At 48.2% G+C, this 20,597-nt stretch overlaps 1 protein-coding gene and 1 long non-coding RNA gene across 3 annotated transcripts in view; one reads left to right on the forward strand and one right to left on the reverse strand.

Annotated features, from left to right (window-relative positions):
* Positions 1-444: 444 nt before the first annotated feature.
* On the forward strand, positions 445-16,975 carry LOC118006620 (small integral membrane protein 3). Of its 2 annotated transcripts, none has more exons than XM_034999334.1 (2): positions 445-987; positions 15,597-16,975. In XM_034999334.1, the coding sequence occupies exon 2, from the start codon at positions 15,608-15,610 to the stop codon at positions 15,788-15,790; it is 183 nt and encodes a 60-aa protein (XP_034855225.1). In that variant the 5' UTR covers positions 445-987; positions 15,597-15,607; the 3' UTR covers positions 15,791-16,975. The 2 variants fall into 2 exon arrangements, with proteins under 2 accessions (XP_034855225.1, XP_034855223.1); XM_034999332.1 differs by lacking the exon at positions 445-987 and adding an exon at positions 1,282-1,443.
* The window catches only part of LOC118006621, a 32,524-nt gene continuing 27,627 nt past the window's right edge, over positions 15,701-20,597 (reverse strand). Inside the window, exon 4 of the long non-coding RNA XR_004678139.1 lies at positions 15,701-15,801. This is a non-coding gene — a long non-coding RNA (uncharacterized LOC118006621). The remainder of the gene's footprint in view (positions 15,802-20,597) is intronic.

Here is a 20,597-nt window from a genome sequence, read left to right on the forward strand (position 1 = left end):
GCACAGGGAGTTACCAGGTGTCCATCCAGAGTACTCCCCTACTTCTTCCACTAACCAGGGAACACTTTGTATTAAATTGAGATTGTCCTCATTGAGCTTTTTTGTTTGTTTTTTTCTACTGAGAGTTTTCTATTAAACTGTTCAGAACTGTGTGGTACTTGTTTGTTTTTAAGATTCCACACGTCTCTTTTGATTAAAACATGTTGTTGGGTGACATTTCCTAGAATTTTTGTCAAATCATTTCTCATGTCAATCCCCTTCATCCTCATTGTTTCCCCTCTAAAAAACTGGCATCTGGTAGTGATGATTTAGACGTCATTTCTGCTGACCTCATCCCCGATTCAGAGAAGACAGTAGGGGGTAAGTTCAGCCCCCACACTACACCGGATTTAGGCCTGGGAAGGCAGTATAGTTCTTACTACATCTATTGGGCAAAGGAAGAAACTGATACACATCTGGGCTCCAAGACTCCCCAAGGTCACACTGATGGTCAAGGCCTGAGCGCCTGTGTTTTAGAGCAAGACTGAAGAGCGCTCGACAGCTGAATTAAAAACCGTGGGTCCCTGTCCCTGGTGCATCCCAGAGGCGGCAGGGGATCGCACAGCTGCATTGTCCTGCGTGGGAGCCGGGCCGGGAACTGGCAGGGCGCGGAGTCCTCTCAGCAGCCAGCTCTCCTGGGCTCATGAGCACCCTGGATCGGGCCATTTCACTGTTGTCCCAAGAATGAACAGGATGCTCAGAGGCGTGTCACGGCAGACAACCAACCAGCTTCACACTGGCGTCTAAGTCCGTCCTCACAGCAGGGCTGGGACACAGGTGTTACTAGCCTCCCTTTCTCGAAGCCGCCTGTCAAGGGTCATACGCTCAGTGCACTGCAAAGCAGGCGCTCAGAGTCTCGGCCCCTCCGCCCAAACCCATCGGCCAGACTTCGGCCGGAAAGGAATTGGGAGGACGCGTTTTCGGTCAGCCCGAGCCTCCCGGGGCACGGTAAGGAGAGCGGGGGCCCGACGGCCGAAGCATCGGGGCGGCCCGGCACGCGAGCGCGGCCCGGGGGTCGGCGGGGAAGCCCGGGCCCCCGGGTTTCTCCCCCGGGCTGGGGCGGCCGCGGGGGCGACGGAGGCGGGGCGGCGGCGGCGGCGGCGGCCGGGGGCCCGGGTTTTCCGGGGGCGGTCCCTGGCGGCCGCGCATTCCAGCGCCGCCGAGCGCCTCCCCGGGGCCGAGCCGCGCGTCCCGGCCGCTCCCGCGCGCTCCCGCCCGCTCCCGCCGCCGCGGGCTCCGAGGGCACGGCACGTGGCGCGCCGCGACCCCGGGGCCGGGCCGCCCCCCGCGAGCCGGCGGAAGCGCTCGAGCCGTCCCTTGGCCCGAGCCTCCCGCAGACTCCGCGCGATCCGGCTGCGGCGGGGGCCGCGGGCTTTCCTGCGAAGCCGCTCCGAGGATCCCCGGGTGAGTGGGGCCGTCGGGTGTCGCGCGTGGGGCTCCGTTCTCCCGCGTCCCTAGCCCAGCGTCCTCCCAGCTGTCCCCCTCTCCTTCCCCCTCTTCTGCCTCTTTCCTCCTCCGTCATCACTTCTGCGTTCCCCTTTTCTGCTTCTCTCAGCCCCGAAGTTGCAGCCACCTCCTCGGCCGATCTGGGGCCTCGTGGGAGCCGCAGCTCGGGTGGGTGAGCCCAGCCCCGCGGCCGGCGGCTTCTCCCAAAGCCCCGCGTGGGAGGCGCCAAGAGTTGGGAGTAGGGTGTGGGGTCCCTTGGTCCGGCACCAGCAGTTTCCCCATCCTGTCTCCCGGCCCTGTTTCTCCATCTGTGAAAGGGAGAAAGTATCCTTGGCGTACAGAAATCAAATGAGAGAGCGGGTGTGCAGAGTATCGTGGAGAGAAGCCTTCCTTCCAAGTGCTCTCCCCACTCCTCCTCCCCCTCTCCCCTCCCCACTCTTCCTCCCCCTCCCTCCTCCTCCCCCCTCCCCCGCCCCCTCCTCTCCCTCCCCGCCCCCTCCTCTCCCTCCCCGCCCCCTCCTCCCCCTCCCCGCCCCCTCCTCCTCCGCCCCCTCCTCCTCCTCCCACCTCTTTACTTCGGACTTGGTTGTTCCAGTCGTTGCACCCCTGCTCTCCCTACCCCTCCACAAATTCCTTGAGGGTAGAGACTGTCTCCAAGCCTCATCTCCGAGGCCTCCTCAGCCCTTGGCCCAGGGCCTGGCAAGTAGGTGCTCAGTACTGTTCACGCGTGGAAGAAGGGGAGGTGTAAGCCGTAAAAACCTGCACACCTGTGGGAGGTTGTTATTTTGAGTGGCCAGGCTGGACTCCTGTTCCTACAGCTCCACCCTTTCTTCCTGACTGGCCTTGGGCCTGTTGGCACGGGGTGGGGGCGGGGGTGCGCTCAGGAGTCTCCCCTTCCTCTATAGATTCCTCAGAGCTCTAGGCCCCGGTAGTGAAAGCTGCTCAGACATTGAAGGCTCAAAGATTCCTTGAGTACCTGTGGTACCACTGCGGTGGGGAAATAGGAAAGCTTGCAAATGCCTGAATGGGGGTTGGGGTAGGGGTGGGGGCGGGAAGGACAATTCTCTGGAAGTCAGGAGACACTCAGAGTTACCTTGATGAGGCATTTTCCCCATCTTGACTTCGCGCTCCACATCCCTAAAGTGAAGTGGGGATGGAACAGACGGGCACCTCCGGTTGAGCGGGATGTGCCCTTTGGGTTCTGTAGGGCAGCCAGCAGTCCTGTGAGCCCAGCCGAGCCTCAGGACATCTGTACTTCTGCAGCAAGGACTGGAACAGCTGAGGAGAAGCACTTCTCCACTGCACCAGGGACCTCCCATTTCCAGCCCTCCTGGGGTTATGAGTCATGCCCTGGAGGTCACAAGTCATGCTCCATCTGGAGATGTTCTAAACAGTGACCTCTCAGGGCGTCAGAACCGTGGGCTCCCCTGCATGACAGGTCTGGGGATTCCCGGTCTCTGGCATGGTCTCTGGCATAGCCTAAGAATCACAGAGCCGGGGTGAGGTGTTTGAGACATACACCAAATTAGAGACCTTGGGGGCCTCATGTGGTTGGGTCACATAGGGGGCCCAGGTGTGACAGGCCAACGGAGTAAGTGGCAGTCTCAGTTTCAGGTGCTTCCCTAGCTGTATGCTGATCCTTGTTTTAAAAAAAAAAGTGCTTCTGTTTTTTCACTGTGGTTTAAAATCTACAAATAAAGGAAATGTCGCCAAGGAAAGAGAATCTTTATCTTGATTGGCCTCACTGCTGCAGTTGGAATCAAAGGTAGACACGTGTGCTCACACTCACAGTTTATGGGAGTAAATGCTGGTATTACCACAGCCTGTAGGCACCTGCCCCGGTGGGCCAGACAAGCCAAATGATGTAATAATGATCATACTTGAGGGGCGCCGGGGTGGCTCAGTCGGCTCAGCCTCCGACTCTTGATCTCAGCTCGGGCCTTGATATCAGGGTCATGAGTTCAAGCCCCATGTTGAGCCTACCAAAAAACAAAACAAAACAAAACAAACCATACTTGACATTTACTGAGTGCTGACTATGAGCCAGGCATTATTCTAAGCATTTTACAAGTGTTAATTTATTTAGTCCTTACCACAGTCCTATGAGGTAGGGACCACCATTTTGTCCATTTTATAGTTGAGGAGACTGAGGTCCAAAGAGAGTGGGGAACTCACCCGTGATCACAGGGAGCTGCAGTTTGCATCCAGGCAGTTTGGTTTCAGGGCCTGAGCTCTGAACCGCACTGGAATTATGGGGATCTGGGTCATTAGATCTTATTTCTGTCAGTTACTTGCAGGGTCACCTAGGGCACAGTAAGTAAGAATTTGACAGCCACTGGACTAGTAAATCACTAGGGACCCTAGTATCTTTCTGCCTCACTAGGGAAACAGAACGGTGTACACCCAAGAGAAAAGCTCAGAGGTAGCCAGGAAGGGGAACAGGCCAGAACTATCCCTGGCTAGCATGGTGGACAACAGCAAACCAGATTCAACAACTCTACTGTGTACTTTACATTGCTTCGTGGTGCGTAGCTCTAGTTTCCTTATTTTATTGATTTGGACTCTGGCTGATTGGACATGCGAATTGCTGGTGACCAACTACATAGGATCGGAGAGAATGAAATGGAGGAGGGAGAAGGAAAACAGAAAACTAAACTCCCCAAATCAGTTTCAAGTACTGGTGACCTATTTGTGGCCTACATGTCACCAGTCCTAATCCCTGATAATCAGGACTTTGCACCTTGCAATCTCTGCAAGGCTAGGGAATCCTTAACTCAGTGCTCTGGACAGCGTCTACCAATTGATCGGGAAGCTTTTTTTCTTGCTCTCCCAGATTTTCCACTTCATTCCTCTGGGGGATGGTCTAGGAAGTAACAAATGGCAAAACGGGAGACTTTTTTTTTTTTTTTTTTTTTTGAGCATCCTGGGTAGCATTTTAAGAAACACCTTGGGGCTTTTTAAAGATTCATCTTCTCCACCCCTTGCTCCTTTCTGTTTTTTTCTTTAATGGCCTTCAACCCAAGACCATCCTGGACCTGGGGCAGGGCTCTAGGGGAGGTAGGGTGTCAGGGGAGCAGAGTGAGACTTGGAGATCACCTTGACCACCCTTTCCAATGGACTGACAGGAGGAGGAGGCCCAGTTTGAAGGAGGGACTTACTCAGGATCACACAGTGTGGTCATTTGCTAATGCTGTAACAAATTACCACCAATTTCGTGCTTCAAAAAAATCAAATTTACCGTATTACCGTTCTACGGTCAGAAGTCTGGTATGGGTCTTTCTAGAAGAAAAGGCATCAGTAAGCTGAGTTTCTTTCTGGAGTCTTTAGGGGAGGATTTGTTCCCTGCTCATTTGAGTTGTTGGCAGAATTCAGTTCCTATGGCTATAGGACCAAGGTCACCGTTTCCTCTCTGGCTGTCAGCTGGGGGCCATTCCCTGCTTCTGCAGGCCTCTGCAGCCCTTGGCTCGTAGCCGGCTTCCTGCATCTTCAAAGCAAGCAATGGTGAGTCAGGTGCTTCTCATGCCATATTTCTCTGACCCTCCTGCCTTCCTCTTCACTTTTAAGGACTCATGTGATTAGACTGGACCCACTTGGTCGTCCAAGATAATCTGATCTCAAAGTCTTTAAATCACATCTGCTGACTCTTCGCCTCTGTTTTCATGACTCTGCCCTCTGAGTCATGCTTCTTTTTTCATAGTCACGGTTCCGGAGACCAGGACCATGGACATCTTTGAGGGTCTGCTGTTCTGCCTGCTGTATGCATTTTTGGAGATTGACTTGTTCCCGATCACATAGCTTGGCAGGGGATTCACACCACTCTGGTGCCCTTGCAGCTCTATCACTAACCGTCCCCCCACCCCACCATCCCACCACCATGGAGAATCTCCTTTGTGGGCCCAGCACACAGCAGGCTCTTAGTCACTGGCAAATAACCGTGATGGATGGTAGAGGCTTAAGCAGGATGCTGTGGATTTGGCCAGGGCTTCTCTGCTGGCTCCCTGTTGGTTTCTAAGACTCTGTGATTGGCTGGTCTGATGGGTACGTGCAGTCTTGAATAGTTCTGGCTGTTTTCTGATCTCTTTGAAATATCCTGGTGTTTTTCCATTTTTCCAGCCACAGAATAGCAGACAGAAACTCAGGCAGGGAACACGTCTTTAGACTGTTAAGAATTTTGATGGAGACGGAAGCCAACTGGGGTAAAATGAGAACAGAGCCCTCCTCGGGGACCTCGGGTGATTGGACAAAGTCCTCTGATTTGATTCATTTCACATTTTTGATCGTTGTAAGTCCTGCCCGTCCCTTCCTCTGGCCCCCGTCTTTGGAACAGGGGTCCCTAGTGAGATGGCTTGGCTTGGTAAATGCTTGAAGCTGTTACAGAAGGGGAAGAGAACTGTCTCTGAGGGTGAATGTGAGGTGTGGATGGTCTCACCCGCAGTAGGCCTGGGAAATCCCTTCCTTTTTTATCGGCTCTCCGTTCTGAGAACAGAGAAGGAAATGTTCCTGCTGGGGACAGCAACTCCCCCACCCCTATGCTCACCTCAGTGCCCAGCTCTGGAGCCCAGGGAATCCTAGAGAAGGTTATTCTGAAAGGTCAGTGCCCCTCTCTCTGCCTGGTATGTACAGGCTAGTCTGGGAAAGGAGGAGGCCCTCATAATCCTTCCTGAGTGTATAGAGAGCCCAGAAAATGATCGAGTCAGAGGATGCATTTTGTTTTAGAGATGGGATTCTGACTTTTAAGATCATGGGGCGAGGATCCTTTCCGGACAGCTAAGTTCCAACTCAGCTCAGATCTGAAGTCCTCCCATCTGTCTGTGTTCATTCCCTCACCCATCTTGGGTTTATTGGGCCCGTCCTGTGTGCCAGGGCCCGAGAGCTGTGCCGAGGGTACGGCTGGGAACGGGAGGCAAGCCTTCTGCTCTCCTTGTGCTTGCATTTGAGTGGGCAAAGGTGGCCAAAAAAACCACATACACACGCAAACAAACAAGCTAATTTTAAGTTGTGAAAAGTGTCTGAAGACATTAAAACAAGGTCTGAGATAGAGAATGGCGGCTGGACGAGGGTAGTGATTTAACAAGGTGATTCTAGAAAAAGGCTTTTCCAAAGAGGTGACATTTAAGTTGAGGTCCTGGACACTGAGACAGTGGTTGTTGAAAAGCAAGATCTGCGGGGAAGAGCATTCTAAGAAGAGGGAACAGCAAGCACAAAAGTCTGATCAGGACATTAGTTACCCCAGGCTAGTAAGGGGCCAGTGGGGCCTCTTCTCGGAACTTGACTTGCTTTCTCTGTCTGGCCTCGATGCTCCATTCTTCTCGGGTGATTGCACCAGCTCCTTCTGAGGGTAGAGCCTTCGGAAGGGGTCCTATCAGCGGAGTGATGCTGGTAAGCCCCTGAGTCTGCTCCCTGGGTGGGAACAATCAGCCTCATTCTCCCCATTTGGCAGAATGCCCGAAGAGATGGCCCCTGCGCCGGTGACTCAGAGCTGGGCTCACTGCCCCCTCTCCGGCCTCCGTGCCAGGCCACACCTGCAGGAAGCCACCTGCCTCGGTCTGCTTTCTCTCCCACATGGGGATAATTAAGCTTGCCAGCCAGCAGGAAGTCATTTCTTTTATTGCCTTCTTCCTCAGTGAGCTCCTTGGTGGTAAAACCGGTTGGATAACCACGGGCAATCCCTCAAAAGTCAACTGCTAGCTGCCGCTCAGAAGTGCAGGGTGTGCTTTTCCTGTGGAAGATCAAAGCCAGGACAGACTCTCAAAGGCTCTCCGTGTGGATGAAACTATCCCTGCGCTTTCCTAGATCAGCCTCGGAGCGGTCATGGCGCCCCAAATAGTGGTGGGGCTCTGAACGCTCTGAATTTAGGAGCTGGGCTGTGTCCGCCAGCTCAGTTTAACATGGATGAAGTCCTTACTGTGCACCAGGCATGGTCCAAAGTAAGTGTGTACATTAGCTCATTCAGATCCCACGGCATCCCAATGAAGTAGTCCTGTTTCCATTTGACAGATGAAACGGAAGCTTAGAAAGGGTAAGCCTCTTGCCAGAGCCGCAAGGACTACAGATGCCCCGGCAGGCGCTATATCTTACCAGCTCTGGGCTTTGTTGATGTATCTGTTCTACTCATCCTGCCTCTCCCTTTATTTTTTTCCTTTTGAACACCTACTTCTCTTCAAAGCCTACATCAAAGTCCCCCGTCTTTTTAAAGTGTTGTGTTTTACTTAGACAAGAACAAAGGAATGAAGACGAATATTGTTTTGAGCATCTGTTATGTTTCAGGACTATGTACCTATTGTCTCGCTTTATCCTCACAAAAGTAGGGTGCAATATAATGCTCTTAGTGTCCTTATTGTAAAGATGAGAAGACTGAGGTTTAGAGATTTTAAGTAACTTGCCCCAAGTCACACTGTTGATAAGGATGGAAAGCAGGATTCAGATCAAGATTGTCTTACCGGCACTCTTTCTCTTTCTCTTTCCACTTCCTCTTCTCCAAGAGCATGTGGTTTGCACCTTCAGTGTAGGAGTGCCCTGCCTTGTATTGCAACTAGCAGTTCTACGTGATGTCTTTTTCCTGCAGAAGAGGGTGAGCTTCTTAGGGGCAAACATCTCCATCTCTACCCCCACTCCTCAATGCCCAGTGGGAATCACAGCGCCATCCGTGTTTCATCCTCAGCCTGGAGGAATCCGTCAGGTTAATCAACCATGTCATTGGTTGATTAAAAAAAAATTCATTAATTTGGATTAAGCCTCTATCATCTTTGTTGATAAAGTGAAGACATGTGCCAAGTCAGGGATACTAACAAATTCTAACTGGGTTGTCGGGGCGGGGAGGGGAGGCTATTTGCTCAGGTGCGTGATCCCTGCAGCCAGGAATTACTGATCATGGAATGGACGTTTGTGGGGTGCCCATCGTGTGTCAGAATACTGCCCAGTACTATGTGTGATCCTCTCATGGAATTCTACTCACCCTACAGGGCAGATGCTATTATTTGCCCATTTTTGTTTTTGTTTTCAGCTGAATAAATGGAAGCATTAGGAAGTTCGATAACTTACCCAAGATAGGTCAGCTAGAAAGTGGTGGAGCCACATTGAAACCCAAGCCAGCTGGCCTCTGAGCTGGGGCTCGCTCTTACCGCTGTAGAGGGGAGTGTAGAGGGGAGACTTCCCCGCTGTTTCCAAGTATTCCCTCCGTTCCCATGTACTCCCCTCGCCCAACCAGCATCCAGGAGCTCCGGGGGTGGGGGGTGGGGGGGGCCGGGGGGGAGCGGTTGAGTTAAGAAACATGTATTCAGTGCCCCTGCCACTGAGTAGAGAGGGGGCGCGTTCTGTGAGGAGAAGGCGCTGTGCTGGCTGAAGGCCGGGCCTCGGCAGAGCCGGAAGCCAGGCACGGGGTCCAGTCCTTCATCCCAGACGCATGGCACTTTGCCCCACCGTGTGGGGTCCCCCATGACCAGTCAGATGCCAGTGTCTCTTCCTCTTCCCTGTCGGTCTCATGGTGAGGGATGCTAAGTTACAGTCTTCACCACTACCTTCTTCTCTAGATTCATTTGCATTCGGGCCTTGAGCCAAAGGGATGGAACTGCATTCTCCAGTGATTCTGACAGGACTCATTTTTGGTTGAGGGGTGTGTGTGTGGCCCTGGAAAACCACCTCACCTGTCCCACCTACTGTGATGTGGCCTCGGGCTCTGGGCCTCAAGGCCCCTATGGCTTTTACACAGTAAAGAGGTAGAATCAAGAAGCCTGTCCCTCCCGCTGCCTTCTCCAGCCGGACTCCTTACTTTCTCCCGGCTCCCATCTCAAACAGGAGAGCAATGGCATTTGAAAAGAGCGCACAGATCAGGAGGCCCGAGTTCTCCCCTCAGTCCTGCCCTTAACCTGCTGTGTGACCTTGGGCAAGTCATTTCCTTCACCTGTAAAATGGGAAGGAGGCTGTGTGGCTTAAGCTAGATAGTGTCTAAATTCTATGTAGATGTCTAGAATGCCATTACTTTGTAGGGATTTCTTCTCCACAGAACAAACCCAGGACGAAATAGTATTGCTGATTTAGTTTTCTGTTGCTGCCATAACAAATTAGCACAGATTTGGTGGCTTAAAAATACATTCACTGATCTCACAGTTTCCCTGGGTTCAAACACAATCTCGTTGGGTCCTTACAAAACTTCAGTCAAGGTATCAGCCAAGTTGCATTTGCATCTGGAGGATCAAATAGGAAAGACTCTGCCTGCAAGCTCATTTAGGTTGTTGGCAGATTTGTTTCTTGCAACTCAAGGCCAGCAGAGCCGTGTCTTTGACCTCAGGGAAAGCTTTAGCCCTCTTTTAAAGAACTTTCACCTGATTAGGTCAGGCCCACCCAGGATGCTCTTTTTGTTTACTTTAAAGTCAGGGGATCTGGAACCTTAACTACATCTGCAAAATCCCTTCACATTTGTTATGTGACCTAACCTAATCCCAGGGGTAGCACCAGGGAACAGAGATTATGGGGGTCATCTTAGAGTTCTACTTACCACAATTGCTTTATAGAAATATCCTCTTTACAGTTCTGACGGGAGCATACTAGAGGCAACTTTCTGTTTTGTGAGTTAGGTCAAATGACTTAACATTTGAAATCAGTTCTAAAAACTATTTGTTCTTACACTAAAACTATTCTGTTTTGAACTTGTTTTTTAAATGTTGTATATTGTGCTTCCCTTTATTCTCATGTAATTATCCTCAAAGTTATTTTTTTCCAATACCATTAAATGAATATATATTACTACATAATTGAGAATTTTATATATATATAAAATATAGCATAATATATATTCTCATTATATTTTAAATATTAAATTTAATATATATATAAATATATAAAAATTATTCCCAGAGGAAATAATTTAAATGTTAACTTTTTATAATTAGTTTTGCTCCTTTCTATTTGAAATCATACATTATAGAAAACTATTAATTTAAAAAATCTTCTATGTTCTTAGCTGATTTTAAAACACTTTTTGTTCTATCAGTATTTAAGAGAATTGTGTTGAACTCCCCCACTGTAACTGTGGCTTCATCTGTTTCTCCTTATAATTCTGAAATTAGGTTCAGAAAAATTAAAAATCATTTTATCTTTTGGTATCTCTAGTTATAGACTGCATATCTTTTCTTAATTCTCTAAATCCAGAGTGCCTTTGGCCGAAAGCAATGAGTCTGACCTGGACTTTGGATCTGGCATATTCCATGATCTTACTCCTGGGTCTGTGTGGAGGCTTTGGAGATGAACATAGGGTCAGGAGACCTGAGTTTGAATGTCAGTTACTTCGCTTTATAATCACCAGCCAGTTAACCTCCCTTGGCTTTCATTTCCACATCTGTAAAATAATATATCCAACCCAGGATTATTGTGAAGGTTAAGTAAGTTAATGTGTGGGACGAGGCCTCGCACAGTACTTTGCACTTGGTATTTGTTAAATGCTGGCTTGTGTGATCCTGTTTTTGAGGAAATAAGAGGAGGGGTACTTAACTTCTCTGTGCTTCTTGGAAGTGAGTTATATCTTCTGAGTAAATAACAGTAATTCCTAAGGGAGTATCTTGTATATAGCAAGTACTGAATGAATGAATGAATGAATGAATGAATGAATGAACGAATATCCTGGACAGAGTTACTTGTCCTGATGGTGCTCAGCCAGAACCAATATTACTTTGTCAGAGGGTGAGAGCTGCTTGCTAGGGAGTGATTCTCATGATTGAAAGGCGGATAGATAGCACGGATTAGTCACCTTGGATTCAATTATTCTAAAACTACTGACTTGCGGGAAATTTTAATTTCTGAAATTTATATATTTTTTTGTTGGCGCTAGAAAATTGGCCATATGATAGAATTGGTTGGAACAATGATTTTTTTTTTTTTTCCCCAAAAAGGTTTTCAGTTGCTTATGAAAACTGGCCTCTCGCAGGGCAGGTGGTGTAGGGCCCACGGCGTCAGTGGCTGGTGATACCGTGGCTTTTTTGCTTGTCAGCTCAGACTGGTGTTAACGCAGCTTCTTAGACAAACTTATATAGAACATATGTCGGCGTTTATTTATTCATTTAGTGAGGTCATCAGGAGATAAAGTATGCCAGTTTAAATTGACAGGAGTTTAGGCCTGACTGCTGTTTCACCTCCCATGGTCATAAAAAAATCCCATTTTTATCTGTGATAAGGTTAAATCTGTGATATGAATGGTTTGGGCCACAGTCTGACATGACCCATTAATCAGAAATAACAAGTAGTGTATCTGCAAAGCAAATGACAAGCAGCTTGATCTGTGGTGATTAATTAGATGTGCCAAGAAACAGGGTTTTATGTACTCGCAAGAAGCCATGCACCCGGATGCCAGATAGAGGTCAAACACAAGTCAGCTGGCAGAAGCCCGAGTCCTGCTTTTTCTCAAGGAAAACTTTCCAGCGTGCCATTGAAGATGCTGAACATATGCTCTACGTAGTTCTTATTTTGGGGACACAACTTTTCTTTCACGGTGGGGAGAGGTGTTCCAGGGGAAGGAACAGCCCGTCGGAGGGGACACGTTTGAAGACTGAGAAGGTTGAAACAAGGAGCGAGAGCTCCCTGTGTGTTCGGACACCTGGTCACGTTCATGGCCAGCCTTAGAGCCCTCTGGAACAGTAGTGGCGCTGAGAGGGCCCTTGGAGAACATCATAACCTGTGGTTTTCAGACTGTGTTTTGAGGAGTCCAGGGGGTTCAGGGGAAGCTGAACAGCTGTACTGTACCAAGTGAACAGGCTGTGCTAAGCAGGGACACCAAAATAACACCTGGGAAAATTAGTTTTATGTGTTACGGTTTAGTATTGCTTTTAGTTTGAATTGTATGTGGGAAGGGGGTGAGCATCCTAATCTCTAGTGCTTAGGGCCTCTAAGGATATTTATCCAGCCTCGCTGGCTGGGACCCCCAGACCCCTCCTTTGCCTCCTCCCTGGCATTCTAGAGCAGCTCTGTGTTTATCTGTTTTTGTGATCAGGGTTTTAAGTAACGCCATGTGCAAAAGAGTACAATCTAGAGTGCATTGCAGTACACAGAAGAAGTTTCATTTATTCATCTACTTGTTCTATTCTGTTTTGTGTTGTTTAGGCAGCGACTTGATTGGATTTATGTCTTTGAATGATTATTCTGGAAGAAGGTGGGGTTGAAGGTGGGGAAAGACCTCCGGACCTCCGTTCCGCCATCTGTGAAATAAGGCTGGTGTAGCTTCTGTGATTCGTGATGGTGAATGAGCCCTGAAGCCTGAGTTCCTGTAAATGACAGGTTTTCCATATAAAAGTCAGCCAGGGAAATTATTCCTGGCATTTGGAGTCTCGGAAACTCTTTGATGTTCATGGATTTACCAGAAAGGGCTTTCGTGGGGTTCTTTTGGCCCAGGGCAAGCTAGCTGTTGATGTAATCAGGAGACCACAAATAATGATTTCTGCCTCCTCTGTCCTTCCTTAACAGTGCAAGGCTCCTGTGACTCATGCTTCTGAGCCTTGGACTTGGAGTAAGTGATCACATTTCCAGGGCTGAGGCAGGGCCAGCCTCCTCGGCCTCTCCCTCTTCGGCAAGCCCTAGCCTGAAAGTCCTGGTCTCCTCGGGAGCCTTGCCAGAGGCTTCTCCTTCATCCTGGGCCTTGCCTAGGTCTGACCACACTGGCTGCAGAGCACCTGGGAATCAGTTGCCAAATCACAGTGCTGGAGAGAGTCGTAGCAGCCTTAGAGATCCGTGGGTCCGGGGGTTCCCAAAGCTGGCTGCGTATTGGGAAAAACGGCCTCCTCCTGTCCCTTCTTGAGTCTAATTCAGTAAGTCTATAATGGGACCCAGAAATTAGTGTTTTTTAATACTGTCCTAAGATGGTTCTCACTTGACACAGTATAGGGCATTTGGTGACCACTTGATCTAGGCTCATACTTGAATTTTATTGGACCATTTTCCCCTCAATCCACTGGGCTTAAGAAAATTAAATGTAAGACACGCTCATGTTTAGAAAATTCAAACAGCGTGAAAACATGAAGAATGAGAAGCAAAAGCTTCTCCCACTCCTAGTCTGGCCCCCAGGTAATCACTATTTAACTCTTTGGATTCTGCTCATAAATGATTTTACATTTATGTATCATCCCCCATCTGTCTACTTAATTCTACAAAATCTGAGCCAGACGAATAATCCTATGCACATTATTCTGTACTGTACTTTTCCCCCCACTTAGAATGTTCAGAACTCACTGTAGATCATCATTCTTTTTAGTAACTATTAAATACGTTAATATTTGTAACACACTTGGAACAATACTTGGTGAATAGCAAGCACTAAATATTTGTTAAATGAGTGAATGGTGTACCAATATATGGATATACACTATATTACTATTATGGACACTTGTTGCATTGGTTGCTGTAACAAACAATGCAGAAATGAACATCCCTGTGTGTATATCTTGGAGGCTTTGCCTTGGATATGGCCGTCAGCAGCTTACTTAGCGGGGCAGCAGTGGGCATGGAGCCAAAGGCATTAGAAAGGAGAAGGTATTGATTAGGACAAAGCAGGGCATTGGACTAGAATTGGAAATTTTGTCTGGGACCTAGAATCACAGAAATACAGATCTCAGATCTCAGATCTAGAAGGAACCACAGCAGAGTGTTTGTTCCAGCCTTGTGCCCTCTGGGCAGGGAATGGGTTAGGTCTGTGGTTCGTTCCCAAGTTGTACACTGAGCCCTGGGAGCCACAGTGAACTCATTGGAAAAGTGTATGGCGGCCGCAGGATCTGTAACATTTTTGACATCCCTCCCACACTGTGCAAACGACTAGCTCGAGAAAGTTTACAGTTTAACGTGAACCATAGTGCATTCCCTTTGGCGATGCTCTGTTTCGTGAAGCTGAGTTTTTGGTGGCTGCCAGGATGCAGCAGGTGGTGCGCACAAATGAACGTGCAGTGGGCAGTGGGCGTGGCATTGTCCGATCTGACCCCAGAGTCTGCAAAGTGGTGCAGTGTCTGCCCACTGCCCACGTCCCATTAGTAAGTAACTGGTGAAGAATGAAATAAAAATATTTTCTTTTTTCAATTTGTATGATTTTTTTTCAAGCAGCTACTACTCTGTTAGGACATAAATGCTTACTGACTTGTTTGAAGCTAACTCCGTAATAAATGGAACTGCTAGGTATTCCTCTGGGCCCGCAGAGCTGTAAAATGTACTAAAAACTAAGGGTGCTGTGAATTGAAAAAGTTTGGGAACAACCGGTTTACCTCTTATCCATCAGAACTCTTAGGTGTTAAGTGGGAGAAGCCACGCTGACTCCGGCTTAAAGGCAGGGAATGATTCGCTTCTGTGTCTGGGGTATCCAGGATTGCCGGTGGCGTCAGACTGCATGGGGTTCGGGTCCTGAAGCCTCCATTTCTCCTTCCGTCTCAAAGATGGGCTATCCACACGTGGGTGAGACAGCACCCTGCCCGCCCTTTCCAGACTCACATCCTTTTGGTTGAGCAGTCCCCAGCAGAAAGAATCATCTTAACCAATGCCCTGGGAGGACTTGGGCTGCCTTGGCCAGGGTCACTTGCCCAGCCCTGAATTGAGGCTATGATTAGTGATGGCCAAGCCTAGAGCACATATCTACCCTTGTGCTCAGGTGAGCGCCTTCACTAAACCACACAGAATAGGTAGGTTCTCCACAGAAAAGAGCAGGTTTTATTACCAGGAGAATGGGAGAAGGGGCACAGGACCAAAGACAAATTAACAGATGAGGGGCCAGACTGGTAGTGTGATAGTTTAATAGTTAAACATGCAGGCTCTGGAGTCCCACGCATCTGGCTTCACTTCCTTGGGCAAATTAACTACATCTGTAAAGGCTTTAGGGTCCTCATCTGTAAAATGGAAATAACTGAAGATAAAGTCCAAGAAATACAAAAGGCTGACCGCCTCATGGAGGTGGTGGTTGAAGGGAGGGCTAAGTGAGTTAATACACAGAAAGTGCCTAGCGTGGGGCCTGGCCCGTAGGAAGCCCTCGGTAAGTGAGCCCATTATTCGTATCGATCAGGTAACCTGAAGAGCACGGAAGTGGTAAGGGATGCAAGCTTCTGACTCCCGGAGAGGGTGCAAGATAGTGACTTCCTCTTTCCTGTCTGTCACAGAGTGAAGCAGCATGGACGCCGTCAGCCAGGTCCCGGTGGAAGCCACGCTCCCCAAGCACATCCTGGATATCTGGGTCATTGTCCTCATCATCCTGGCCACCATTGTCATCATGACCTCCCTGTTGCTGTGTCCGGCCACTGCGGTCATTCTCTATCGCATGCGGACTCATCCCGTCCTCAGTGGAGCCGTCTGAGATCAGATCTCCTAAGAGGGGCAAGGGAGTGATGTGGACGGTGTCCCCTCCCCCCACTTCTTCCTTCTTGGAAAAGCAGCAGGAGGGGCTTTGGAGTGTGGCCTCGGGAGCCTGCCGCGTGAGAGGAGACTGGGGTTCTGTTTGGATTTTGCCACCAGCCAGCTGTGTGAGTTCAGGCAAGGGACCTAATTCTGTGGGTTCCAGGTTCCTTCTCTTTTAAATGGGGATCATGATCCCTGCCCTTCCTACCTCATAGGGTTGCAAGAACCAATGACTTGGTGGGGGTTAAAGCTGTTGGTGATTGTGAGCAGTAAAGCCCACCACAGATACACAGGTGCTATTGCTAAATGCTGAGAAGCTTCGAAGAACCAAAGCACCTGATCGCTGACGCTGGCCTTCAGGGGGGCGAGGAAGATGCTGGGGGCAGAGCAGCCTTCGCCGGTGCCCCCCAGGTCAAACGAAGCAAAGGCACCCTGTCCTCATTCCAAGGGGCCAGCAGCACTTTGGCTCAAAGTCATTTTCTTTGTGGTGCCACTCCCTCAAGTTATGGAATTTGGAGGGAATTGAGCGTGGCAGGGGGAGGGAGATGGGTGGGACTTCCCAGGACCTTCTCTGTGCCAGAACATCTACCCCTATAACAATCTAGAGGAGGCTGTGCCATTTCTTGGCAATGCCAAGGGACCTGGGGTGATGGGCTTCTTTCTACATTGGAGTCTCCTCACTTTGACACTCAAGCAATGTTGGAAAACACAGGGTGGCTGAGTGGCCTGGGCAGCTTTCAGGATTTCCAACCCCCACCCACTTGTGTGCCCCACACTCGAGGAGCTCTGTCCCCGCCGCCCCAGCACCCGCTGTAACTAGCTCCATGGTGTGAAGTGTAAGCCCTTCATTCCCTCCCACCAGCAAGCACTGCAGCCAGTCTAAGCTACAGATTTTAAGAGATGTTCCCGGACTTTTGGAACTAACTCAAAAACAATGGTTATTTTAGATGCTATGATCTATATTTATAGAGAGAGATTTCTGGACCACCCAAGCTCCTTGACCAAAATCAGGAGTATCTTGGGATGTATTAAGTTATGTAAAAAGATAGCACAGATATCAGAATATTATGTGGAAGTGATGCTTTGACTTTGGTCTGACTTCACTGATGTATACAACCAATTTCCAATAAAGTGCTAGAATGAACATGTCTGAGGTCTTTCTTTAGAGAGCACTTATTAAGCTCAGGAACTCAGGTAAAAGGATTCCACTGAATTTATGGGCCTTAGAGACCATTTGAATGTAAGAACTGAAAGGGAAAGAGAAGAATCCAGTCGACTTCGGGGTTCTATCTTTGGCAAGTGGGTAGTTGCGCAGTTTACATACACAGAGGATGCAGAGGGAAGAACAAATTTTCTAAGTAAGTGATGAATTTTGTATTAGAGATGTCGAGTTTGAGGTGCTTGTGATCTTTAGGCGGACACTCAGGATGAACTGGAAACCTGGGTGTGTTCTTTGGGAAAAATTTTATGGCTGGAGTTACACTTCGGGGGATTATCTGCATATGGTAGATATGCCACACAAGTGGACAGGACCACCCAGGCAGAGTACACAGACTGAGGCAGTGAGGTGCTAAATGCAGAACTTGGCAGATGCTACATAGGAGTGGAAGGGGGATGGGTTGGGGTGGGGGGAGACAAAGCAAGGAGGTGGAAAAGGTCATGTGCTAAGAAGTGATATGAGGGGGGATGCGATCATACTGTGTGAGTTAAGGAATGAGTCAGAGGAGAGGAAGCAGAGACAGAAGGGACACCTCTTTCCAGATATAGGATTGTAGTCTAGAGGTAAGGGAGGAGGGTTTGGGAAGAATGGTCAAGGGGGATAGATATACGTGATAAGATTCTGATTGGTTTGCTCAGCATCCATCCCAACTTTTGCTTTTCTTTTCTTTTCCCCTAATATGCCTTCCTGGGTAACAGAGGCTAGAAAGTGAAAACCTACAATGAATGTGAACACCACATTTTCCTAACTGAACTACAGTCAGAGATTCAGACGTGATTTAGGTTTTGCTAATCAGATGCACACATGTGAGGCTTCCGTGTGGGACCTAGCTGGGCTTGGGACAGAGACCACAGGGTGCGAAACATCACGGTCCCATTGTCGATCCATAGCTATGGGCAAAAGACAGAGCCAAGAATTCCGCGTTTTTAATGCGGTGCCCTGTCCTTCGAGAAGCATAGTACCGAAGTATCTGGGAACTTTGTTTCACTGTGACAGCTGCCCAGAACTTAAACCTCCTAATTGCTTGCTGGAAGAAACCTTGGAACATTTGTAATTGATAAGCATAATCTTAGTCTTGGGCAATTCAAGCCTACGAGAAGCAGCACCCTGGGAATTGCTGAATGTGGGCGTAGGCTGTGTTGTGCATTCCCTAGCCTTTCTGAGTCTGATTCCAGGTCTGTAGAGTGGAAGGTATCAGAATTAAATGAGAAAATCATTCTATGATTTTAGGGTGGAGTGTAAATAAGAGATTTTTAGGCAGCCCCCCAGATGGCGATACAGCTTTTTTTTTTTTTTTCCAAGTGGAGTAGTTAGCTCACAGAAGTTTTCAGCCCATCTTATCACATTCCTAGCAGCTCAACATTTTATCTTTCTGGTTCTGGTTTCAGCAGCTCTGAAGGTAACTTAGGAACATCCAGTCCAACCTCCCCTATAATAAAGGAATCCCCTCTCGAATGAGAAGGTTGCCACGTGTGGCCTATTCAGTATTTCCCAGTGTTGTTCTAGATCACCTGCGACAGGTTCACCCAGGAGCATTTATTTATAAATTTGGCTCCCAGGGGCCTGCTTCACACTTACTGAGAATCTCTGGGAAAAGGTCTTGCGTATCTGCTTTGTAAAAACAAGCTCCCTGGGTGATCAGTGAGCAGGTTAAACGTGGAGAACCACATGCTGGTGGAAAGGAATCCACTTCTTACTGAAACCACTCCTTGACAGCTGTTGTATTAAAATTCTTCCTTTAAGAGAGAAGTCAGGTCTTGGGATGCTAGCTCTGCCCTCTTGGGTCCACCCTGAAGAGATCAACTTCCTTTTCCTGGGGAAACTTCTGAACATTTTTTTAAAAAGATTTATTTATTTATTTTAGAGAGAATGGGGTGGGGAGGGGCAGGGGGGGGGGAGAGAGAATGTCAAGCAGACTCCTGCTGAGTGCAGAGCCTGCCGTGGCCTGAGCAGAAGAGTTGGTCACGTAACTGACTGAGCCGCCCAGGCACCCGCTTCTGAGCATTCTGAATGAAGATCGCTGTCATGACTTACCTCACCCCACCATCTTGCCTGGGTGGGAAATTCACACTTTGCATTACATGGTGGCTGTCATCCTCCCTCCCTCCTTTGCCAGGAGAGCAAGGGCCTGAAGAATCTTGGCTTCAGTATGCATTGGCTCTCTGATTGTGGACAAGTCAACAAACTCTTTGAGTCTTAATTCCCTCATCTGTAAAATAGGCATAGAAGTAACTCTAGCTACCTCATAGGTTTGTTACAAGGATTAAATGTGGTCACAGCCACAAGGAGAAATGGTAAAATACAGCAAATGCTCAATACATGTGATCTATTACTAACGAGTCCCAGTTTCTTCATCTGTAAAATGGTGATGACAGTTACTTCTGAGTGTGGAGAGGATTAAATGAGATCAAAAAGTAAAAAATTTGGCCAGTGCCTGACTCATAGTAGCCTCTCAATAATGGTAACTATAATATATGGCCAATAATGCAAAAATACTAAAGGCCTAATGGGGTTGGATCCTTAAATCACCAGTTAAAGTAGTAACATTGGCACTAAATTCACGGAGGGCCTCAAACAAGTATAAAAGTCGTACCTCTTCTATATTAATCTCCCTTTAGAAATTCTTTTTCTTTTTTTTTTTTTTTAAGATTCTTATTTATTTATTTGAGAGACAGAGCACAGAGGGAGAAGCAGGCTCCCCGATGATCAGAGAGCCTGATGCGGGGCTTGATTCCAGGACACCGAGTTCAATACCTGAGCCGAAGACAGATGCTTAACTGACTGAGCCACCCAGACGCCCCTAGAAGTTATTTCATAACTTATTCACCATTATTTAATCAAACACAAAGTGTTTCCACTTTTAAGTTTTAATCCTTTACAGAAGTTGCTTTCTACATTTTTAAGTGTGAAAAAAATTTAAAAACCTTTCAGTAAGATAAAATTTTCATCAGGCCTTTACATGATTCTTGCTAAAGAGAGAATGGAAAGAGGATTGTGATGTGAAATGATGATAATAATAAAATCTTGAAATCTTTAATTACCAAAGTCAAAGCAACTTTTAAATTGTCCAGATCACACAAAGAATTTGATTGAGGTGTATGAGAGGCTTTTCAATTCCCATAGAGATTTACATGCTAGAAAAAAGTTTTTGGGGTGCCTGGGTGGCTCAGTCGGTTAAGCGTCTGCCTTTGGCTCAGGTCATGATCCCAGGGTCCTGGGATCGAGCCCCCCACGTCGGGCTTCCTGCTCAGTGGGGAGCCTGCTTCTCCCTCTGCCTTTGCCCCCACACCACTCATGCTCTCTCTCTCTCTCTCGCTCACTGTCTCAAATAAAATCTTTTTTAAAAAAAGTTTGTGTTAGCAGGTTAGCAAGTAATGTTGACATTACTTGTCAACATCCAAAAAGTTTTTATATATATTTAAAGTTGGACAGCTACCATTATACAGTGAATTGTTTACATGTGTGAACTTCCGGACAAGCACACTGAAATCCATGTGGCGCCACCAGCATGTTCTGTTGAAAACAGCTGTCTCAGAGTCTCACTGCC

Source organism: Mirounga leonina, unplaced genomic scaffold (genome assembly GCF_011800145.1).
Source record: "Mirounga leonina isolate KUSES-001 unplaced genomic scaffold, KU_Mleo_1.0 Mir_98, whole genome shotgun sequence".
Taxonomy (NCBI): Eukaryota; Metazoa; Chordata; class Mammalia; order Carnivora; family Phocidae; genus Mirounga; species Mirounga leonina.